Below are 25408 nucleotides of genomic sequence, written 5' to 3' on the forward strand. Positions count from 1 at the left end.
AAGTTCGGGGGGGTTCGGTTTCCGAGAAACAGAACCCGCTCATCACTAATTTATATTAGAGATGAGTGGGTTCGGTTTTACATGGATTTACTCGAATTTACCCGAATCTCCTTATTGGCTATCGGACGTCACGTATTTTGGATAGCCAATAAGAAAAATCCAGAAACTAAGAAATGGCGATAATTCTGGCATAAAGAACCGAGTGAATCCGAACCCACTCATCTCTAATTTATATACTGTCTGATTATCAGCCGAACACTAACCACCTCTACTAGTCATTACCTCCTAGCTTGTTTATACCTTTCTCCTATTGAATTGATCTATCTCTTGAATGCATCAGGATTCAGTAGGTATTGGAATTTTGTGGTCTTTTAGATTTTCCTCCACTTGCTATTGGACGTCATTATATGTATACCTTTATCTAACAAACCGTTTGGCTGTATAACATGTTCTCATCTTGCTACTGCATAAATGTTTGTTTCTCATTATATTTTATTGTGAAAACTCAATAAATACATTTAAAAATAAATAAATAAAGAAATAAATCTTTCAAAGAATGGCACAAATAGATGAAACACAAATATGTTTATTTAAGTGTCTCCAGGTGTTAGCAGGAGTTCATGCCTCTCTCCAGTGGTGCTGGGGGGCGCATGCCTCTCTCCGATGGTGCTGGGGGGCGCATGCCTCTCTCCGATGGTGCTGGGGGGCGCATGCCTCCCTCCGGTGGTAATGGGGGGCGCATGCCTCTCTCCGGTGGTGTCACACTTATGTCACACTTTATGGCTCCTCAATGTCAGGGCTGAGGTCTAGCTTCTTGCCACGACGCCATACCACCCATAGACAAATGAAACTGGCTACTGCTAGAATAAACACACAGATGACTATAATGCAAATTATCAGTGTGCTGGATATTCTGGTCTTCTCTAAAGTTGTAAAAACTCTGGCCCCTCCAGTATTACTGGTCTCTACAGCACTAGCATCATCAGCTTTGTCTTCTAAGGAGGAATCATCAGCCTCATCCACATGGGAGACATTGTTGGCCACGTCTGCTGGTTCGTTATCACTGTCCTCATCCACTGGGGCAATATCCTGCGCCTCGTCCAATTGGGCGGCATCTTTGTCCTCATCCACTATGGCAGAATCAAAGGCCTCATCCGCTAGGGTTGAATCAAAGGCCTCATCCGCTGGAGTGGCATGGTCGGCCTCATCTGGTGTGGCTTCATAGTCGGTGTTGTCCGCTGGGACAGCATAGTCAGCTGGGGCAAGAACAGCCGTCCTCACCCATTTGGCGGAATCAAAGGCCTCGTCCGCTAGGGCGGAATCAATGGCCTCATCCGCTGGCGTGGCATGGTCGGCCTCATCTGCTGTGGCGTCATCGTCGGCTTTGTCTGCTGGGGCAACATAGTTGGCTGGGAAGAGAATAGCAGACTTTACCACTTCGGCAGGAGCATCCTGAACAGCTTTGGCAGAAGCTGGGGCGGGAGCATCACCTTTCACCTCTGGGGTGTGGGTGGCCTCTACCGCAATGGCTGGAGCCTATACAAATAAAAAATAAAATAGTATATATCAGTGACTACTATAAAGATAAATATTGTCTGAAGTGAAAAAAATGCTGTAGAATATCTTACATATAATGGGACATTTTTGAAAGTTGTTCCAAAGAAAACTGCTTAGAATCTGTGCCATTATAATTATGAACTAGACTGTCAATATTCTAGAATATTTTAAATAAAGAACACAAATGACTGATTGTAGTGACCAAAAAACACGTGCTACACTGTACACAGATACCTGTGAGACAGGTTTCACAAAGTTTCCAGATGGGAACATGTATGAAAGTTGCTGTACAGGAAACTGTAGAACAGTGTTCCCCATAGAAACCCACTCCCGTTTCTGATGACATGACCGCCCAATGCTGAGTCGCTGCTCCTGTTTACATAAGTGATATGCGATCGCATCTCACTGTGTGTGCATGTGCAGTATGGCTGCTGTGCGTGCGCACTGGGCAGTAATAGTTCAGTATGTGGTCACATCGCTGATGCGATCCATACTGCATAAGGCCCTAAAGCCGATTGTACTTTAAAACAATATCCATTATATAACTGTTAAGTTGAATATTTTTGGTGAACAGCTAAAATAAAAATTGTGTCAGTGTCCAAATATATATGAACTTAAGTCTATATGCAGAACATTTACACTCACACCTACCCAACTCACGATTATACTGTTGTTATTACTATTGCGAATGTGCAGAATGGGTCCTGCGATCACAGCGCAGATATGGGAACGCCTCTGCCAGATTGACAGGCAGAGCCGTTTGCGCTGTGGGACAGGGGCAGGGACAGCCGGTGTTGGGAAAGACAGGGGGGGCTGCATCGCCCCCATTTTCTGGGAGTGGCAAGTCAGTCTGCTCTTCTGTAGTCAGATGTGACATATTCCCTATTAGATTATAAACTCGCCCATAAGAGGGCACCCCTACCCTTTTTATCCATGTCTACCATGTATGTCCCTGTTTTATGTATTTTATGTATTATGGGGATTATTCAGTACAGATTGCAGATTCTGCTACAAAGCAAAGTCTGCAATCCTTTCTATCGCATGCTGGGGGCCGCCCATCGCAGGGCAAGGCCACCCAGCATGCAGAATGGCCTGTCCAGGGGCTGCAACCGCAATTTAATTTAAGTCGCAGAAACTGTGGACGACCCCCTGCGGCCGCAGCTAGGCTGTGTATACAGCCAGTCAGGCGCCATTTATACATCGGAGCGGTTGCGTGTGACGACACACAGCCACCCCGAAAATACCACCGACCCGCCCCTGTTTTCAACGCATCACACCTGCAATGGTCTGTCACCGCCCCCTGACCACCACATGAATGCCTCAGCATGTCAATCAGGCAGAGACGTTCATGCCCACCGCAGCCGAACGCATTTGGGACCTGCGTGTGTGCACTGGCATCGCCCGGCACAGGGCTAGTCCGCCCCGCATGCCAATCCCAAACCCCACTTCCCTCGTATCGCACCCGGCGAGTAGCTCCGGCTGCCTAGCTGCAGTTTTGGCTCGCAGTGACTGCGTGTGATGCCCCAGCAATGGTCCATACACCCCTGCGTTGTCCAGACCGCGCCTCCACAACGACATTAAAAACACCACTGTGTGCGCCCCCGCAGTGCGGCCGCTGCACGTGCACACAACACAAAGGGCCTCAGGGTGCAATCACTGCTGTTGCAGCGATCGTCTCTGAATTAGGCCCTACATACAGCAATAATAAATGTACTTATAGCATGTGAGCTCTAATGATTAAAATCATTTCTCTACAGCTTATCTCAATACTCAGTGACATTTTGACCAACACAAAAACATTCAATATTATTAAATGTGAATAAGCAAAATAACACTCACATCAGCTCCATCAACTTTGGAGTAAACTCCGGGAAGAAATGCTGTGACTGTAAATACAAAGACAACATATGTTACAAACTTACAACATTTACCTGTGTAATTCAAAAGTTGAAGTAGGTGTTACACTAAGGGGTATATTTACTAAGATCCCGATTTTGACCGAGATGCCGTTTTTTCTTCAAAGTGTCATCTCGGTAATTTACTAAACTCAAATCACGGCAGTGATGAGGCCATTCGTATTTTTTTGGAAGTCCAAGAAAAAAATTACGAATGAATACACCATCGGTCAAAACGCGGCTGTTTAAGTATGAATCTCGGTCATTTACTAAGAAGTGCAAAGCAAAAAAAAATAAAACACTGCCGTGAAAAATTACAACTCGTAAAAAAGTGCTAAAAAAAAACAGACCTGCTTTTTTTTACCGTGATTGGATAGGCATGCACGGATCCATGAGATCCGTGCATGTATATCAGTGGGAAGGGGTGGGAAAGTGGTTATTTTCCAAAAAAAAAAATACGTGGGGTCCCCCCTCCTAAGCATAACCAGCCTCGGGCTCTTTGAGCCGATCCTGGTTGCAGAAATATGGGAAAAAAATTGACAGGGGTTCCCCCATATTTAAGCAACCAGCATCGGGCTCTGCGCCTGGTCCTGGTTCCAAAAATACGGGGGACAAAAAGAGTAGGGGTCCCCCGTATTTTTAAAACCAGCACCGGGCTCCACTAGCTGGACAGATAATGCCACAGCCGGGGGTCACTTTTATATAGTGCCCTGCGGCCGTGGCATCAAATATCCAACTAGTCACCCCTGGCCGGGGTACCCTGGGGGAGTGGGGACCCCTTCAATCAAGGGGTCCCTCCCCCCCAGCCACCCAAGGGCCAGGGGTGAAGCCCGAGGCTGTCCCCCCCATCCAATTGGCTGCGGATGGGGGGCTGATAGCCTTTTGTGAAAATGAAAAGATATTGTTTTTAGTAGCAGTACTACAAGGCCCAGCAAGCCTCCCCCGCATGCTGGTACTTGGAGAACCACAAGTACCAGCATGCGGCGGAAAAACGGGCCCGCTGGTACCTGTAGTACTACTACTAAAAAAATACCCAAAAAAAGACAAGACACACACACCTTGAAAGTAAAGATTTATTACATACATCCACACAAACATACATACATACTTACCTATGGCCCCACGCAGGTCGGTCCTCTTCTCCAGTAGAATCCAAGGGGTACCTGTTGAATAAATTATACTCACCAGATCCAGGGTCCCAGGCTCCTCGGCGAATCCATTTGTAATCCACGTACTTGATTAAAATAAAAAAACGGACACCCGAGCCACGCACTGAAAGGGGGCCCATGTTTGCACATGGGTCCCCTTTCCCCGACTGCCAGAAACCCACTCTGACTTATGTCTAAGTGGGTTTCTTCAGCCAATCAGGGAGCGCCACGTTGTGGCACCCTCCTGATTGGCTGTGTGCTCCTGTACTGACTGACAGGCGGCACACGGCAGTGTTACAATGTAGCGCCTATGCGCTCCATTGTAACCAATGGTGGGAACTTTCTGCTCAGCGGTGAGGTTACTCTCGGTCAACCGCAGGGCAGAAAGTTCCCACCATTGGTTACAATGGAGCGCATAGGCGCTACATTGTAACACTGCCGTGTGCTGCCTGTCAGTCAGTACAGGAGCACACAGCCAATCAGGAGGGTGCCACAACGATTGGCTGAAGAAACCCACTTAGACAGAAGTCAGAGTGGGTTTCTGGCATTCGGGGAAAGGGGACCCATGTGAAAACATGGGTCCCCTTTCAGTGCGTGGCTCGGGTGTCCGTTTTTTTTATTTTAATCAAGTACGTGGATTATAAATGGATTCGCCGAGGAGCCTGGGACCCTGGAGCTGGTGAGTATAATTTATTCAACAGGTACCCCTTGGATTCTACTGGAGAAGAGGACCGACCTGCGTGGGGCCATAGGTAAGTATGTATGTATGTTTGTGTGGATGTATGTAATAAATCTTTACTTTCAAGGTGTGTGTGTCTTGTCTTTTTTTGGGTATTTTTTTAGTAGTAGTACTACAGGTACCAGCGGGCCCGTTTTTCCGCCGCATGCTGGTACTTGTGGTTCTCCAAGTACCAGCATGCGGGGGAGGCTTGCTGGGCCTTGTAGTACTGCTACTAAAAACAATATCTTTTCATTTTCACAAAAGGCTATCAGCCCCCCATCCGCAGCCAATTGGATGGGGGGGACAGCCTCGGGCTTCACCCCTGGCCCTTGGGTGGCTGGGGGGGGGGGACCCCTTGATTGAAGGGGTCCCCACTCCCCCAGGGTACCCCGGCCAGGGGTGACTAGTTGGATTTTTGATGCCACGGCCGCAGGGCACTATATAAAAGTGACCCCCGGCTGTGGCATTATCTGTCCAGCTAGTGGAGCCCGGTGCTGGTTTTAAAAATACGGGGGACCCCTACTCTTTTTGTCCCCCGTATTTTTGGAACCAGGACCAGGCGCAGAGCCCGATGCTGGTTGCTTAAATATGGGGGAACCCCTGTCATTTTCCCCCCCCATATTTCTGCAACCAGGGTCGGCTCAAAGAGCCCGAGGCTGGTTATGCTTAGGAGGGTGGACCCCACGCATTTTTTTTCTCCGTTTTACAGTGTTTATTTAAAAAAAAAAATGAACCCCAGCACGGATCACACAGATCCGGCCGAGATTCATTTTGAAAAAGTCGGCAGTGTTTTGCTAATCACTGCCGTAAAAAAGGTAAAAAAAACACGAATGACATCGACATCGGAACAAATGAAAATGCAGAATACGACAGCTTAGTAAATTAGTCGTAATAAATTCAAAAAGTTGCAATTTTACACTTTCGATGTCATTCGTGATTGAACTTTGACCTTTTTCCGAAAATTACGAATGTTAGTAAATTTACCCCTAAGTATTCATTTTTAGAGTGTGTGTGTGTGCGTGCATGCGTGTGCGTTTGTATGCGTGTGCATGTGTGTGTATCCATCAATTAGGACTTGGCCAGACTGCATCATATCTACAGGAGAATGCACCAAAATGATGCTTTTTCCCTGATACAGTATGTGGTTCTCCTGTACAGTCTGCATTATACTTGTTTCTCTATCGTCCTAGTGGATGCTGGGGTTCCTGAAAGGACCATGGGGAATAGCGGCTCCGCAGGAGACAGGGCACAAAAGTAAAGCTTTTCCAGATCAGGTGGTGTGCACTGGCTCCTCCCCCTATGACCCTCCTCCAGACTCCAGTTAGATTTTTGTGCCCGGCCGAGAAGGGTGCAATCTAGGTGGCTCTCCTAAAGAGCTGCTTAGAAAAAGTTTAGCTTAGGTTTTTTATTTTACAGTGAGTCCTGCTGGCAACAGGATCACTGCAACGAGGGACTGAGGGGAGAAGAAGTGAACTCACCTGCGTGCAGGATGGATTGGCTTCTTGGCTACTGGACATCAGCTCCAGAGGGACGATCACAGGTACAGCCTGGATGGTCACCGGAGCCGCGCCGCCGGCCCCCTTGCAGATGCTGAAGTAAGAAGAGGTCCAGAATCGGCGGCTGAAGACTCGTGCAGTCTTCTAAAGGTAGCGCACAGCACTGCAGCTGTGCGCCATTTTCCTCTCAGCACACTTCACACGCAGTCACTGAGGGTGCAGGGCGCTGGGGGGGGGGCGCCCTGGGAGGCAAATGTAAACCTATATAAAGGCTAAAAATACCTCACATATAGCCCTCAGAGGCTATATGGAGATATTTAACCCCTGCCTGGATTCACAAAATAGCGGGAGACGAGCCCGCCAAAAAAGGGGCGGGGCCTATCTCCTCAGCACACGGCGCCATTTCCTCTCACAGCTCCGCTGGTCAGGACGGCTCCCAGGTCTCTCCCCTGCACTGCACTACAGAAACAGGGTAAAACAGAGAGGGGGGGCAAATATAGTGGCAATATTTAATATATAAAGCAGCTATAAGGGAGCACTTATTATAAGGCTATCCCTGTCATATATAGCGCTTTTGGTGTGTGCTGGCAGACTCTCCCTCTGTCTCCCCAAAGGGCTAGTGGGTCCTGTCTTCGTTAAAGAGCATTCCCTGTGTGTCTGCTGTGTGTCGGTACGTGTGTGTCGACATGTATGAGGACGATATTGGTGTGGAGGCGGAGCAATTGCCAAATATGGGGATGTCACCTCCTAGGGGGTCGACACCAGAATGGATGCCATTATTTGTGGAATTACGGGATAGCGTCAACTCGCTAAAGCAGTCGTTTGACGACATGAGGCGGCCGGACAATCAATTAGTGCCTGTTCAGGCGCCTCAAACACCGTCAGGGGCTGTAAAACGCCCTTTGCCGCAGTCGGTCGACACAGACCCAGACACAGGCACTGATTCCAGTGGTGACGGTGACGAATCAACCGTATTTTCCAGTAGGGCCACACGTTATATGATTTTGGCAATGAAGGAGGCGTTACACTTAGCTGATACTACAGGTACCACTAAACAGGGTATTATGTGGGGTGTGAAAAAACTACCTATAGTTTTTCCTGAATCAGAAGAATTAAATGACGTGTGTGATGAAGCGTGGGTTGCCCCCGATAAAAAGGTGCTAATTTCAAAGAAGTTATTGGCATTATACCCTTTCCCGCCAGAGGTTAGGGCGCGCTGGGAAACACCTCCTAGGGTGGACAAGGCGCTCACACGCTTATCTAAACAAGTGGCGTTACCCTCTCCTGAGACGGCCGCACTTAAAGATCCAGCAGATAGGAGGATGGAAAATATCCAAAAAAGTATATACACACATGCAGGTGTTATACTACGACCAGCTATAGCGACTGCCTGGATGTGCAGTGCTGGGGTAGTTTGGTCAGAGTCCCTGATCGAAAATATTGATACCCTGGATAGGGACAATATTTTACTGTCGTTAGAACAAATAAAGGATGCATTTCTTTATATGCGTGATGCACAGAGGGATATATGCACACTGGCATCACGGGTAAGTGCTATGTCCATTTCGGCCAGAAGAAGTTTATGGACGCGACAGTGGACAGGCGATGCGGACTCAAAACGGCATATGGAAGTTTTGCCGTATAAAGGGGAGGAGTTATTTGGAGTCGGTCTATCAGATTTGGTGGCCACGGCTACAGCCGGGAAATCCACCTTTTTACCTCAAGTCACTCCCCAACAGAAAAAGACACCGACTTTTCAACCGCAGCCCTTTCGTTCCTTTAAAAATAAGAGAGCAAAGGGATATTCATATCTGCCACGAGGCAGAGGACGAGGGAAGAGACAGCAACAGGCAGCTCCTTCCCAGGAACAGAAGCCCTCCCCGGCTTCTACAAAAGCCTCAGCATGACGCTGGGGCTTCTCAAGCGGACTCGGGGGCGGTGGGCGGTCGTCTCAAAAATTACAGCGCGCAGTGGGCTCACTCGCAGGTAGATCCCTGGATCCTGCAGATAATATCTCAGGGGTACAGGTTGGAATTAGAGACAGATCCACCCCGCCGTTTCCTGAAGTCTGCTTTACCAACGTCCCCCTCCGAAAGGGAGACGGTTTTGGAAGCCATTCACAAGCTGTACTCTCAGCAGGTGATAGTCAAGGTACCTCTTCTACAACAAGGCAAGGGGTATTATTCCACTCTATTTGTGGTACCGAAGCCGGATGGCTCGGTGAGGCCTATTCTAAATCTGAAGTCCTTGAACCTGTACATAAAGAGGTTCAAGTTCAAGATGGAGTCACTCAGAGCAGTGATAGCGAACCTGGAAGAAGGGGACTTTATGGTATCCTTGGACATCAAGGATGCGTATCTCCACGTTCCAATTTACCCCTCACACCAGGGGTACCTCAGGTTCGTCGTACAGAACTGTCACTATCAGTTTCAGACGCTGCCGTTCGGATTGTCCACGGCACCTCGGATCTTTACAAAGGTAATGGCCGAGATGATGATTCTTCTTCGAAGAAAAGGCGTATTAATTATCCCATACTTGGACGATCTCCTAATAAGGGCAAAGTCCAGAGAACAGCTAGAGATGGGATTAGCACTATCTCAAGAGGTGCTAAAACAGCACGGATGGATTCTGAATATTCCAAAATCCCAGTTAATGCCGACGACTCGTCTGCTGTTCCTGGGGATGATTCTGGACACAGTTCAGAAAAAGGTTTTTCTACCCAAAGAAAAAGCCAAGGAGTTATCCGACCTGGTCAGGAACCTCTTAAAACCAGGAAAGGTGTCTGTACATCAATGCACAAGAGTCCTGGGAAAAATGGTAGCTTCTTACGAAGCAATTCCATTCGGCAGATTCCACGCAAGGATTTTCCAAAGGGATCTGTTGAACAAATGGTCAGGGTCGCATCTTCAGATGCACCTGCGGATAACCCTGTCGCCAAGGACAAGGGTATCTCTTCTGTGGTGGTTGCAGAGTGCTCATCTATTGGAGGGCCGCAGATTCGGCATACAGGATTGGATCCTGGTGACCACGGACGCCAGCCTCAGAGGCTGGGGAGCAGTCACCCAAGGAAGAAACTTCCAGGGTGTGTGGACGAGCCTGGAAAAGTCTCTTCACATAAACATTCTGGAACTAAGAGCAATTTACAATGCTCTAAGCCAGGCAGAACCTCTGCTTCAAGGAAAACCGGTGTTGATCCAGTCAGACAACATCACGGCAGTCGCCCATGTAAACAGACAGGGCGGCACAAGAAGCAGGAGTGCAATGGCAGAAGCTGCGAGGATTCTTCGCTGGGCGGAGAATCATGTGATAGCACTGTCAGCAGTGTTCATTCCGGGAGTGGACAACTGGGAAGCAGACTTCCTCAGCAGACACGACCTTCACCCGGGAGAGTGGGGACTTCATCCAGAAGTTTTCCACATGCTAGTAAACCATTGGGAAAGACCTATGGTGGACATGATGGCGTCTCGCCTCAACAAGAAACTGGACAGGTATTGCGCCAGGTCAAGAGATCCGCAGGCAATAGCTGTGGACGCGCTGGTAACACCTTGGGTGTACCAGTCGGTGTATGTGTTTCCTCCTCTGCCTCTCATACCAAAAGTATTGAGAATTATACGGCGAAGAGGAGTAAGAACGATACTAGTGGCTCCGGATTGGCCAAGAAGGACTTGGTACCCGGAACTTCAAGAGATGGTCACGGACGATCCGTGGCCTCTACCTCTGAGAAGGGACCTGCTGCAGCAGGGTCCCTGTCTCTTTCAAGACTTACCGCGGCTGCGTTTGACGGCATGGCGGTTGAACGCCAGATCCTAAAGGGAAAAGGCATTCCGGAAGAAGTCATTCCTACTTTGATAAAAGCAAGAAAGGAAGTTACCGCGAAGCATTATCACCGCATTTGGCGAAAATATGTTGCGTGGTGCGAGGATCGGAGTGCTCCGACGGAGGAATTTCAACTGGGTCGATTCCTACATTTCCTGCAGTCAGGATTGTCTATGGGTCTCAAATTGGGATCTATTAAGGTTCAAATTTCGGCCCTGTCAATATTCTTCCAAAAAGAATTGGCCTCAGTTCCTGAGGTCCAGACTTTCGTTAAGGGAGTGCTGCATATACAGCCTCCTGTGGTGCCTCCAGTGGCACCGTGGGATCTCAATGTGGTTTTGGATTTTCTAAAATCTCATTGGTTTGAACCACTAAAAAAGGTGGATTTAAAATATCTCACATGGAAAGTGACCATGTTACTAGCCCTGGCTTCGGCCAGGAGAGTGTCAGAACTGGCAGCTTTATCTTACAAAAGCCCATATCTGATTTTCCATTCGGACAGGGCAGAACTGCGGACTCGTCCGCATTTTCTCCCTAAGGTGGTGTCAGCATTTCATCTGAACCAGCCTATTGTAGTGCCTGCGGCTACTAGTGACTTGGAGGACTCCAAGTTACTGGACGTTGTCAGAGCATTAAAAATATATATTGCAAGGACAGCTGGAGTCAGAAAATCTGACTCGTTGTTTATATTGTATGCACCCAACAAGATGGGTGCTCCTGCGTCTAAGCAGACGATTGCTCGTTGGATCTGTAGCACAATCCAACTTGCACATTCTGTGGCAGGCCTGCCACAGCCTAAATCTGTAAAGGCCCACTCCACAAGGAAGGTGGGCTCATCTTGGGCGGCTGCCCGAGGGGTCTCGGCATTACAACTTTGCCGAGCAGCGACGTGGTCAGGGGAGAACACGTTTGTAAAATTTTACAAATTTGATACTCTGGCTAAGGAGGACCTGGAGTTCTCTCATTCGGTGCTGCAGAGTCATCCGCACTCTCCCGCCCGTTTGGGAGCTTTGGTATAATCCCCATGGTCCTTTCAGGAACCCCAGCATCCACTAGGACGATAGAGAAAATAAGAATTTACTTACCGATAATTCTATTTCTCGGAGTCCGTAGTGGATGCTGGGCGCCCATCCCAAGTGCGGATTATCTGCAATACTTGTACATAGTTATTGTTAACTAATTCGGGTTATTGTTTAGGCAGCCATCTTTCAGAGGCTCCTCTGTTATCATACTGTTAACTGGGTTTAGATCACAAGTTGTACGGTGTGATTGGTGTGGCTGGTATGAGTCTTACCCGGGATTCAAAATCCTCCCTTATTGTGTACGCTCGTCCGGGCACAGTATCTAACTGGAGTCTGGAGGAGGGTCATAGGGGGAGGAGCCAGTGCACACCACCTGATCTGGAAAAGCTTTACTTTTGTGCCCTGTCTCCTGCGGAGCCGCTATTCCCCATGGTCCTTTCAGGAACCCCAGCATCCACTACGGACTCCGAGAAATAGAATTATCGGTAAGTAAATTCTTATTATTTGTCACACATTTAATGTAGCAGTGCCAGAGAATAGTCATGTATACTATAAGCTACAGCACACTGATATATATTAGAGAGTATATTTGAAATATAAGGTAAAATAGTAGCAAAAGTCACATTTAGTTTATTTCTTTACAAGGAGATTTAATCCTTCTTAACAAAATAAGTGAAGAAAGAGAGAGTTTGGCAAGTTCAGGTGTGTAACAACACAATTCTCATCAACAGGACGGCATTGTGGCATGACACAGCAGGGCCATGATGGCTTAATTTGCTTCAAATCAAGTTTACAACCCCTGTCCCTGATGACTTCACTAAGGAAATCTTCCACTACGGGGTATATTCAATTAGTACCGAGTTTTTTTCGACAGAAAATCTGCACTAATTTGACCAGGGTGTATTCAATAGCGGGCATTTTCTCTTACGTCCTAGAGGATGTTGGGGACTCCGTAAGGACCATGGGGTAAATGTAGCAAGGGCCAGTGTACTTGTGCGGTCACTGGCCCTGCTACTAGCCTGCGCGACCCTCCTCACCTGGGACGGCCCGGCGCCGTCCCAAGTGGCCGGAAGTAGCGCGGGCTTCGGGCGGTGCTGGGGACCGGATCTGGTCCGGTCTCCACCTGCCCCGCTCAATGCAGAGTTCGGCAGCGGGCGTGGGGGCGGCGGCGCATATCCACCGCCGCTCCACGCGGGTGTTGGCGACGGGCCTGCATCCTCCGGGACGCAGACCCCGCCCATCGCCGCCTGGCACTTTGAATTTGGCGCCAGTCGCGAGCCAATCACGGCTCACAAGCTGGCAGCCAATCAGGAGTGGCGGCGGCGAGCCAATCCCGGCTCGCCGCGTCATAGCCCCGCCCCCCGGCACTGGCTTGTATTAGCCAGCGCCGGGCGCGGGAAGTCTGTTCGGGGACGGAGAAGAGCTCCTGAAGATAGAAGAAAGAAGACGGCGTCGGAAGTCCCGGAGGGCGGCGGTAGTTGCAAAAGAGCTGAGACACGCCGCCGCCCGCCGGGTGAAGTACAAAGAGCCGACACCCGTTGGTGAAGTCGTCGGAAGCCCTGGGCCAGCGGTGTGCAACGCAAAAGAGCTTGCACCGGCCACCGCTGCCCAGGTGAAGTCTCCAGGAAGCCCGGAGGTGGTGGGAGCCATCCTGCCTCCGGCGAAGACAACGTGGTGGGCGTGGCCGGACCAGGCTTGGTCCAGCCGGGGCCCTCTGGACGCGTAAGTGCAGAAGCCCCCCCCCCCTCCCCTAGACCACCAGGGATCGGGCATTAGGCCCGTGGGCATAGTCAGGCCCTTCCGGCCTGTGGGCATAAAGTCGGGCCCTCCCGGCCCGTGAGTATTTCTGGACGGGCCAGGAGGGCCCGTGGCACCGTTGAGCAGGCATTAGGCCCAAGGGGATAGTCAGGCCACCGGCCTGGGCACCAGTAGGCGGGCACTAGGCCCGTGGGGCAAAGCAGGCACTAGGCCTGAGCAACAGAGGGCGCAAGGCCCCATTACCCCCCAGATAGACAGCCATAGGTAGGGGGCCTCCAGGGCAAGGAAGCCCAACACAATGGTGTGTATCTGAAGTCGGCGTTAGGCCGCAGGTTGCTGAAGTCGGCGTTAGGCCGCAGGTTGCTGAAGTCGGCGATAGGCCGCAGGCTGCTGAAGTCGGCGTTAGGCCGCAGGTTGCTGAAGTCGGCATTACGCCGCAGGTTGCTGAAGTCGGCGCTACGCCGCAGGTTGCTGAAGTCGGCGCTACGCCGCAGGTTCGCGTAAGTTGGCGCTACGCCGCATGTGTGATGAGTTCTCAGTTTTCCCCACAGCCAGGCCCCCATGAAAGGTAGGCTGTCGGAAGTACGCGTTGGTGAGTACCACAAGGTTGAAACAGTATTACGGTGTTGTGCTATAACCTTTGTATAAGTGTCTCTCCGTCATAAAGCGTAAGCAGCGCCACGTTCCGTGGGCTGTGTTGTGTGTCCTCTCACAGGAGCAAAGAAGAAGGGCCAGTCGTCTGGCGGAAGCCGAGTATATAGCTGGTGAGCATAAAGGTGTTTCGTGTGTGTTCGTGGTGTATGTTGCCCCTCCCCCACTTCCCCTTTGGGCGTTTTCGTTCAGGGTCGCCCCTGGTGCGCCGCACCACTACGGGGGCACCCAGTCTGAGGCCACAAGTGCCAATGATGACCCTTCACTGAGCCCAGTGTAGGCCACCCCAGTGTAGTGTGCCCCCCCCCCCATTCGTTTCAGGTGACCCAGGAAGTCCTTCTCCGTGTCTGAACGTGTGCCAGTATCGTCTGAGCTACCTCGACGGACTGAAGGTGGAGGACGGGAGGCGTGAGGTACGTAGGCCTGGTAAGTGAGCGCGCAAATTCTGTTCTCCAGGGCCCCACCCCCGTGCCTCTTACATTTGGCGTAGCTGGCAGGATCTGCGGACGACAGACACGATGTGGAGGACGCCACCAGAACGGATCCACCCCCTGGCATGTGAGGATAGAAGCAACTGGCCCGTCCTCACGTCCGCTGACCTACTACGGGCCGTGCAGCAAGCCGTAAAGCGTAACCGAGAGGAGCGACGCCAGAAGAAGCGTCAGCAAGCCACCACCGACCCCTACCAGACGGGCCAGCAGACGGAAGAGTACCCCCGGCCACCTGCTGCTAGAGTGGTTGTCGAGACGCAGCCGTTGGTCGCAGGGACCCATAGCGGCGGGCATTACTTCACAACCGAGCCCCCAAGATCTACGATCCCCGTGGAACATAGGGATTGGCCCCGAGAGTGCAGCGACCAAGCCGTCCAATCGGAGGGGCCACACTGGACCCAGCAGAGCTTGGACGAGCCCTGGTGCGCGCTCTGTGGAGAAGTGGACCATGAATCGCCAGATTGCCCACACGCCTCAGCCCGTGCGATTAGGAATTGGCGACAAGGGCAAGCCGAGAGGAAGGGAGCGTCGGACAGGCGCCAGGAGGAGCGTCGGATGCAGGAGGTCAACTGGTCTGCCTGTGACGACTACGACGGCGACCACAAGGACTGCACCTGGGACGACGACCGGAGCGAAGGGGAGGTAGAGAGATGTACGGGCTGCGGCGATCCCGACCACGAACGGCCTGAGTGCCCCTGGCCTAGGGATGACCTGTCCTCCAGCTGGACCGACCTGGAGAACCCCGACGACGACGGGTGGGAGACTATGTCATTTGATGAGGAGTCCAGTGTCTACGACCAAATTACGGATATCCTTGAAGAATCCAACAACGACGAGTGGGAGACCATGTCATCAGATGAGGAACCCAGTGTTGCTGACCAACCTGCAGACAACCCGGATGACGACGACGGATGGGAGGATATGCCATCCGATGGGGAACCCAGTGTCCTAGAGAGCCGGAACCAGCTCCAGGAGGCCACCACCATCACCAAGAAGGGTCTACCACCCACGGTGGTCCCCGAGGGGATAACACCCCCAGGCCAAAGAGGGAAGGTGAGTTTTTCCTCCGCAGATGCAATCGCAGATACACCGGATGGGCCACCTGAACAGGGGCCAACCGCCAAGACAGGTGATGGAGGCCCCGACGCCAGAACCAGGGTGATGGCCAGCTTTGTGGGGACCACAAAGGAAAAAGCCTGGAGGAATGTAGCAAGGGCCAGTGTACTTGTGCGGTCACTGGCCCTGCTACTAGCCTGCGCGACCCTCCTCACCTGGGCCGTCCCGGCGCCGTCCCAAGTGGCCGGAGGTAGCGCGGGCTTCGGGCGGTGCTGGGGACCGGATCTGGTCCGGTCTCCACCTGCCCCGCTCAATGCAGAGTTCGGCAGCGGGCGTGGGGGCGGCGGCGCATATCCACCGCCGCTCCACGCGGGTGTTGGCGGCGGGCCTGCATCCTCCGGGATGCAGACCCCGCCCATCGCCGCCCGGCACTTTGAATTTGGCGCCAGTCGCGAGCCAATCACGGCTCACGAGCTGGCAGCCAATCAGGAGTGGCGGCGGCGAGCCAATCCCGGCTCGCCGCGTCATAGCCCCGCCCCCCGGCACTGGCTTGTATTAGCCAGCGCCGGGCGCGGGAAGTCTGTTCGGGGACGGAGAAGGAGCGGAGAAGAGCTCCTGAAGATAGAAGAAAGAAGACGGCGTCGGAAGTCCCGGAGGGCGGCGGTAGTTGCAAAAGAGCTGAGACACGCCGCCGCCCGCCGGGTGAAGTACAAAGAGCCGACACCCGTTGGTGAAGTCGTCGGAAGCCCTGGGCCAGCGGTGTGCAACGCAAAAGAGCTTGCACCGGCCACCGCTGCCCAGGTGAAGTCTCCAGGAAGCCCGGAGGTGGTGGGAGCCATCCCGCCTCCGGCGAAGACAACGCGGTGGGCGTGGCCGGACCAGGCTTGGTCCAGCCGGGGCCCTCTGGACGCGTAAGTGCAGAAGCCCCCCCCCCCCCTCCCCTAGACCACCAGGGATCGGGCATTAGGCCCGTGGGCATAGTCAGGCCCTTCCGGCCTGTGGGCATAAAGTCGGGCCCTCCCGGCCCGTGGGTATTTCTGGATGGGCCCTCCTGGCCCGTGGCACTGTTGAGCGGGCATTAGGCCCAAGGGGATAGTCAGGCCACCGGCCTGGGCACCAGTAGGCGGGCACTAGGCCCGTGGGGCAAAGCAGGCACTAGGCCTGAGCAACAGAGGGCGCAAGGCCCCATTACCCCCCAGATAGACAGCCATAGGTAGGGGGCCTCCAGGGCAAGGAAGCCCAACACAATGGTGTGTATCTGAAGTCGGCGTTAGGCCGCAGGTTGCTGAAGTCGGCGTTAGGCCGCAGGTTGCTGAAGTCGGCGATAGGCCGCAGGCTGCTGAAGTCGGCGTTAGGCCGCAGGTTGCTGAAGTCGGCATTACGCCGCAGGTTGCTGAAGTCGGCGCTACGCCGCAGGTTGCTGAAGTCGGCGCTACGCCGCAGGTTGCTGAAGTCGGCGCTACGCCGCAGGTTCGCGTAAGTTGGCGCTACGCCGCATGTGTGATGAGTTCTCAGTTTTCCCCACAGCCAGGCCCCCATGAAAGGTAGGCTGTCGGAAGTACGCGTTGGTGAGTACCACAAGGTTGAAACAGTAGTACGGTGTTGTGCTATAACCTTTGTATAAGTGTCTCTCCGTCATAAAGCGTAAGCAGCGCCACGTTCCGTGGGCTGTGTTGTGTGTCCTCTTACAGGAGCAAAGAAGAAGGGCCAGTCGTCTGGCGGAAGCCGAGTATATAGCTGGTGAGCATAAAGGTGTTTCGTGTGTGTTCGTGGTGTATGTTGCCCCTCCCCCACTTCCCCTTTGGGCGTTTTCGTTCAGGGTCGCCCCTGGTGCGCCGCACCACTATGGGGGCACCCAGTCTGAGGCCACAAGTGCCAATGATGACCCTTCACTGAGCCCAGTGTAGGCCACCCCAGTGTAGTGTGCCCCCCCCCCCCATTCGTTTCAGGTGACCCAGGAAGTCCTTCTCCGTGTCTGAACGTGTGCCAGTATCGTCTGAGCTACCTCGACGGACTGAAGGTGGAGGACGGGAGGCGTGAGGTACGTAGGCCTGGTAAGTGAGCGCGCAAATTCTGTTCTCCAGGGCCCCACCCCCGTGCCTCTTACATATAGACGGGCTCCGCAAGAGATAGGGCACCTAAAAAGAACTTTGACTATGGGTGTGCACTGGCTCCTCCCTCTATGCCCCTCCTCCAGACCTCAGTTAGATTCTGTGCCCAGAGGAGAAAGGGTACAATGCAGAGAGCTCTCCAGAGTTTTCTGTTTTGAAGAATTTGTTAGGTTTTTTATTTTCAGGCAGTCCTGTTGGCAACAGGCTCCCTGCATCATGGGACTGAGGAGAGAGAAGCAGAGCTGGCTTGTCAAGTTGGGCACTGTTTCTAAGGCTACTGGACACCATTCGCTCCAGAGGGAGTCGGAACACAGGTCTCACCTGGGGTTCGTCCCGGAGCCGCGCCGCCGTCCACCTCACAGATGCCGAAGATAGAAGCCAGGTGAGTATGAGAAGGCAAAGAAGACATCAGGCGGCAGAAGACATCAGATCTTCATGAGGTCTGCGCACCATTGCTCCCAGTACACACACACAAGCAGGCACTGAAGGGTGCAGGGGGGGGGGGGGGGGGGGGGGGGCCTGGGCAGCAAGTTTCCTAATTTTTTGGCAATATAAAGCAGGATTAGGCTGTGGGACAGTAAATCCTAAAATCCCCCGCCATTTTTTATATAGAATTACTGGGACCGAAGCCCGCCGTCGGGTGGGCGGGGCTTGATCCTCAGCACTAACCAGCGCCATTTTCTCTCCCCTGCTGAACTTCACAGGCTGGAAAAAAGAGGAGGGGGGCACTTTGGCGACGCAGTGGGTGGGAATTAAGGTTATATATATAAAAAACGATATCTGGTCATATATATTCCAGTGTTTTTAAGCGCTGGGTGTGTGCTGGCATACTCACTCTCTGTCTCTCCTAAGGGCCTGGTTGGGATTTTGTCCCCTTATAGGTTAATCCCTGTGTGTGTGGGGTGTCGGTACGTGTGTGTCGACATGTCTGAGGCGGAAGGCTTCTCCAAGGAGGAGGTGGAGCAAATGAGTGGTGTGTCCCCGTCGGTTGTGCCGACTCAGGATTGGATGGACATGTGGCATATGTTGAATGCAAGTGTGGCATCTTTACATAAAAGGCTTGATAAGGCTGAATTAGGGGGGACATCAGGGGGTCAATCCTCGGACTGGACCGTCTCACAGGGCCCGTCGGGGTCTCAAAAGCGTCCCTTAACACAAGACACTACTACCGACACGGATTCTGATTCCAGTGTCTACTATGACGAAGTAAAATTGCACCCTAGGGTGACTTAAACCATTCAGTGTATGATTGTGGCAATAAGGGATGTGTTGCATATTGAGGATGAACCCTCGGTCCCTGACACAAGGGTACACATGTTTAAGGGAAAGAAACAGATTATTAATTTTCCCACATCTCATTAATTAAATGATTTATTTGGAAAAGCTTGGGAGACTCCGGAAAAGAGACCGCAGATCCCCAAAAGAATTTATATGGTATACCCCTTCCCTAAACAGGACAGGGAGATTTGGGAATCACCCCCCACTGTGGACAAGGCCCTGACGCGCTTGTCCAAGAAAGTGGCGCTACCGTCTCCTGACACAGCGGCCCTTAAGGACCCTTCAGATCGCAGGCAAGAAACTACCTTAAAGTGTACTTATTCTCATTCGGGTGCTGTGCTAAGACCGACAATTGCGTCGGCATGGGTGTGTAGCGCAATTGCAGCTTGGACAGATGAGCTGACACATCACTTTGATAATATGGATAAGGATACTATATTCTTAACTCTAGCCCATATAAAAGACGCAGTCTTATTTATGAGGGATGCTCAAAGGGACATTGGATTGCTAGCTTCTAGGGCCAATGCCATGTCTATCTCGGCGAGAAGATCCTTATGGACTCACCAATGGACGGGTGATGCGGATTCCAAAAAACATATGGAAGTACTACCCTATAAGGGAGATGTATTGTTTGGGGATGGGCTGACGGACCTGGTTTCCACAGCTACAGCAGGTAAATCAAATTTTTTACCATATATTCCCCAACAGCAAAAGAAAGTACCACCCTGTCAGATGCAGTCCTTTCGGTCGCACAAGTCCAGAAGAGGTCGGGGATCCTCTTTCCTTGCCAGAGGTAAGGGCAGAGGCAAAAGAGCACCTGTTTCGGCAGGTGCCCAGGAACAAAAGTCCTTCCCGGCTGCTCCAAAACCCACAGCATGACGCTGGGGCTCCCCTGAGGGAGGCCGCACCGGTGGGGGCACGTCTTCGACTTTTCAGCCAGGCCTGGGTCAGATCAGACCTGAATCCCTGGGTGTTGGAAATAGTTTCTCAGGGTTACAAACTGGAATTCGAGGAGGTGCCCCCGCACCGATTTTTCAAATCGGCCCTACCAGCTTCCACATCGGAAAGGGATGTAGTGTTAGCTGCAATTTAAACACTGTGTATACAGCAAGTGATAATCAAGGTTCCCCTGCACCAGCAGGGAAGAGGTTACTACTCAACCCTATTTGTGGTCCCGAAACTGGACGGTTCGGTCAGACCTATTTTGAATCTGAAATCCCTAAACCTGTACATAAAAAGATTCAAATTCAAAATGGAATCACTCAGAGCGATAATAGTCAACTTGGAGGAGGGGGAGTTTATGGTGTCTCTGGACATAAAGGATGCGTACCTTCATGTCCCCATATATGCCCCCCATCAGGAATACCTGAGATTCGCTGTACAGGATTGTCATTACCAATTTCAGACATTGCCGTTTGGACTTTCCACGGCCCCGAGGATTTTCACCAAGATAATGGCGGAAATGATGGTGGTCCTGCGCAAGCATGGAGTCACAATTATCCCATACTTGGACGATCTCCTGATAAAAGCGAGATCAAGAGAGAAATTGCTGAGCAGTGTGGCGCTCTCTCTGAGAGTGCTCCAGCAACACGGTTGGATTCTAAATCTACCGAAGTCACAGTTGATTCTGACAACTCGACTACCGTTCCTAGGTATGATACTGGATACGGAACAAATGAAGGTCTTCCTCCCAATAGAGAAAGCCCAGGACAACCAGAACATGGTCAGAGACCTGCTAAAACCGAAAAGGGTGTCAGTTCACCAATGCACTCGAGTTCTGGGAAAAATGGTGGCGGCCTACGAGGCCATTCCCTTCGGAAGGTTCCATGCAAGGACTTTTCAATGGGACCTTCTGGACAAGTGGTCCGGGTCCCATCTGCACTTACATCGGAAAATAACTCTGTCCCCAGGAGCCAGAGTGTCTCTCCTGTGGTGGTTGCAAAGTGCTCACCTGCTGGAGGGTCGCAGGTTCGGAATTCAGGATTGGATCCTGGTTACCACGGACGCGAGCCTCCGAGGATGGGGAGCGGTCACACAAGGAAAAAATTTTCAGGGACTTTGGTCAGACCAGGAGTCCTGTCTACACATCAATGTGTTGGAACTCAGGGCCATTTACAACGGCCTTCGACAAGCGGAGAGTCTTCTTCAAAACCTACCGGTTCTGATTCAATCAGACAATGTCACAGCAGTGGCTCATGTGAACCGCCAAGGCGGGACAAGAAGCAGAGTCGCGATGGCGGAAGCCACCAGGATTCTTCGCTGGGCGGAAAATCATGTAAGCGCTCTGTCGGCTGTCTTCATTTCGGGAGTGGACAACTGGGAAGCAGACTTCCTCAGCAGACACGATCTCCATCCAGGAGAGTGGGGACTTCATCAAGAAGTCTTTGCAGACATAACATGTCTTTGGGGAACTCCTCAAATAGACATGATGGCGTCACGCCTCAACAAAAAACTTCGGAGGTACTGTGCCAGGTCTCGGGATCCTCAGGCAGTGGCTGTAGATGCTCTAATAACACCGTCGGTCTACGTGTTTCCTCCTCTTCCTCTCATCACAAAAGTGTTGAGGATCATAAGGCAAAGAAGAGTACAGACGATACTCGTTGTCCCAGACTGGCCTCGAAGGGCCTGGTACTCAGATCTACAAGAGATGCTCACAGGAGATCCCTGGCCTCTTCCTCTGAGGGAAGACCTCTTGCAACAGGGGCCCTGTGTATTTCAAGACTTACCGCGGTTACGTTTGACGGCATGGCGGTTGAACGCCGAATCCTAGCGAAAAAGGGGATTCCGGAAGAGGTCATCCCGACTTTAATAAAGGCTAGGAAGGAGGTGACGGTTAAGCATTATCACCGTATCTGGCGAAAGTATGTGTCTTGGTGTGAAACCAAGAATGCACCTACGGAAGATTTTCATCTGGGTCGTTTTCTCCACTTCCTACAGACAGGAGTGGATATGGGCCTGAAATTAGGCTCTGTTAAGGTACAGATTTCGGCCCTCTCGATTTTCTTTCAGAAGGAGTTGGCTTCTCTTCCAGAAGTCCAGACGTTTGTAAAGGGAGTGCTGCACATCCAGCCTCCTTTTGTGCCTCCAGTGGCACCGTGGGACCTCAACGTGGTGTTGCAGTTTCTAAAATCACACTGGTTTGAACCGCTTAACAAGGTTGAGTTGAAATTTCTTACTTGGAAGGTGGTCATGTTGTTGGCCTTGGGATCAGCAAGGCGAGTGTCAGAATTGGCGGCTTTGTCACACAAAAGCCTCTACTTGATTTTTCATGTGGATCGAGCTGAATTGAGGACACGTCCGCAAGTTTTTCCTAAGGTGGTTTCTTCATTCCATGTGAATCAACCTATTGTGGTACCTGTGGCTACAAGTGACCTGGAGTATTCCAGATCCCTGGACGTAGTCAGGGCCTTAAGGATTTATGTAGCCAGAACGGCTAGAATTAGGAAAACAGAGGCTCTGTTTGTCCTGTATGCTGCCAATAAGATTGGCGCACCTGCTTCGAAGCAGACTATTGCTCGCTGGATCTGTAATACGATTCAGCAGGCTCATTGTACGGCTGGATTGCCGGTACCAAATTCGGTTAAGGCCCATTCCCCTAGGAAGGTGGGCTCTTCTTGGGCGGCTGCCCGAGGCGTCTCGGCATTACAACTTTGCCGAGCGGCGACTTGGTCGGGATCAAACACTTTTGCTAAATTCTACAAGTTTGATACCCTGGCTGATGAGGACCTAGTGTTTGCTCAGTCGGTGCTGCAGAGTCATACGCACTCTCCCGCCCGATTGGATGCTTTGGTATAAACCCCATGGTCCTTATGGAGTCCCCAGCATCCTCTAGGATGTAAGAGAAAATAAGATTTTAAACCTACCGGTAAATCTATTTCTCCTAGTCCGTAGAGGATGCTGGGCGCCCGTCCCAGTGCGGAAACTCTGCAAGACTTGTGTATAGTTGTTGCTTAAATAAGGGTTATGTTACAGTTGACATCGGTCTTGGACCGTTGCTGTTATTGTTCATACGGTTAACTGGTTTTGTATGATCCAGGTTACGTGGTTTGCTTGGTGTGGGCTGGTATGAATCTTGCCCTTTGATTTCTAAATCCTGCCTTGTAGTGTCCATCTCCTAAGGGCACAGTTCTCTAACTGAGGTCTGGAGGAGGGGCATAGAGGGAGGAGCCAGTGCACACCCATAGTCAAAGTTCTTTTTAGGTGCCCTATCTCCTGCGGAGCCCGTCTATACCCCATGGTCCTTACGGAGTCCCCAGCATCCTCTACGGACTAGGAGAAATAGATTTACTGGTAGGTTTAAAATCTTATTTTCGACCATTTTTTAAACCATTTTCACCCATGCCTTTTCATTTTTTATTTTTCTAAATTTGCATAGGTGAAAACGGACCCACAAACGATCAAAAACTCTCGGATATTCTACAAAACGTGTATCAGCAGCTAATTTGCTGATCCACGTGGTTTCCGCCCATGCAGATTTTTCAACAGGTCAAAGAAACGGCACTAATTGAATACCCCCTATGTGTAAAAAGATCCATGTGGTTTTTGCCCGTGCAGATTTTTCAGTAAAAAAAAATGGCACGGCATTGAATAGGTTGAATGTCAATTCGACCTAAAAATGGGTGAAAACACTGCACTAATTGAATACCCCCTATGTGTAAAAATATAGAATATATGTTTTTCCTTATTAAATCCCTGCACTCCGCATGGCTAAATAATGTGGAGATTAGAGAAAACACAGGGACAGGAACAAGTCTTCCAACGTTTTTGTCCCAGTGATAGGTGGGGTATCTACTTAAATAACATGAGAAATGCACCTCCATCTCATTGGTTACATTTTACCAAATAAATATAAAATAATGTTACTTATTGTAAAGGTGGTCAGAATACTCACAGCATAGGATCCACACGAATGTAGTCTTTGCACACATCATTGCAAATGAGAGGCCTTTGCCTTGGGGAGAAGATTATATGGCTAGTGTGACATCACACTGCTGATGTCATAATAGCGGTCTCAAAGAGAAACAACTCTAAGGGGTCTATTTACCAAGCCTTGGATGGAGATAAAGTGGCTGGAGATAAATGACCAGCCAATCAGCTCCTAACTGCCATGAAAACTGACAGTTAGGAGCCGATTGGCTGGTACTTTATCTCCGTCCACTTTATCTCAATCCAAGGCTTAGTAAATAGACTCCTAAATAAGCTGTTTAAGGATTAGAATATAGGACCCTATTCAGTAAGGATTGTAATATCTACTAAACAGCAGAATTTACAATCCTTTTGTTCATGTGCTGGGGGTGCACATCGCAGGGCAAGGCCGCTCAGCATGCAGCCCACAGCCCATCCACTGCGATCGCACTGAAATTGCGATCGCACCGCAATTCCAGTGTGATCGCTGAAATTGTGGATGGCTCCTGCCGGCGCAGCCTGGCTGCGACGGCAGGAGGCCTGCCGCCATTTTTTTGATCGGAGCGTCTGCATGTGATGTCACGCAGCCACCCCAATCATACCCACGCCCCCTTTCACAAGCCGTCACCCCCAATACCCTGCCGCTGCCCACAGCAACGTTCTGTCTCCACCTTGATTACGGAGCGCCGGGGAGCCTTGAAAACCACGTTTAAAAACCTCCGACCTAGACTATTGGGTGCATTGAGGACAGAGTTCGGGAACCACTGGTGTTGGGGATTGTAAGAATAGTTTACACAAATACTTTTTTTTGTTGAATCGGCATTGGCGAAAATGGAGCCAAAAACTGTAAAAAAAAAAAAACGCCCACAAATTTGGCAAAAAATGTGGATCAGCTGCGCCACCAGCGCCATTCCCCCACCTCTCACCAGTGTTATTCCCCATGCGTCTCTATAGTGTCATCCCTCCTGCTTCTCACCAGCACCATTCCCCCACCTCTCACCGCCTGCGTCTCTTCAGTGCCATCCCTCCTGCTTCTCACAAGTGCAATTCCCTAGGGAAAATAGGGACCCAGTTATTTGAATCGTCACCTGCCTTGTACCTGCCAAATAACAGCCACCACATGCACTGCTCATTATTATTTCTCTATCATCAGCAGCGGGTTTCAGTAAGATCACTCTAGAGCGCATCACTCCTACAATATCACAATCCTCTTAGGGTATGCACATCTGTTGTGTGTCCTTCTTTTACATATATGTCACTCTCTCTAGGGGTGATTCAGATCTGATTGCTGCTGTGCGTTTTCACACAGCGGGTGATCAGGTACGAACTGCGCATATGTATGCACCGCAATGCACACGTGCGTCCGACAACAACAAAGGGCATCGCCGGTCAGCGACGGGATGGTGCGAAAATCCGATCGCGCGGGCGTTCACAAGGTGATTGACAGGAGGAAGCCGTTTGTGGGTGGTAACTGAGCGTTTATTGGGAGTGTCTGGAAAAACG

At 51.1% G+C, this 25408-nt stretch overlaps 2 protein-coding genes across 3 annotated transcripts in view; one reads left to right on the forward strand and one right to left on the reverse strand.

Moving 5' to 3' along the window:
- Window positions 1-25408, forward strand: part of LOC134957652 (tenascin-N-like) — a 618734-nt gene that overhangs the window by 31167 nt on the left and 562159 nt on the right. The gene's annotated exons all lie outside the window — the stretch shown is intronic.
- LOC134956739 (serine-aspartate repeat-containing protein I-like) lies at window positions 605-24017 on the reverse strand. Its single transcript, XM_063938718.1, has 3 exons — window positions 23892-24017; window positions 3397-3443; window positions 605-1536 (listed from the first exon to the last, which is right to left on the reverse strand). The coding sequence occupies exons 1-3, from the start codon at window positions 23929-23931 to the stop codon at window positions 778-780; spliced, it is 846 nt and encodes a 281-aa protein (XP_063794788.1). The 5' UTR covers window positions 23932-24017; the 3' UTR covers window positions 605-777.

Source organism: Pseudophryne corroboree, chromosome 9 (genome assembly GCF_028390025.1).
Source record: "Pseudophryne corroboree isolate aPseCor3 chromosome 9, aPseCor3.hap2, whole genome shotgun sequence".
Lineage (NCBI taxonomy): Eukaryota > Metazoa > Chordata > Amphibia > Anura > Myobatrachidae > Pseudophryne > Pseudophryne corroboree.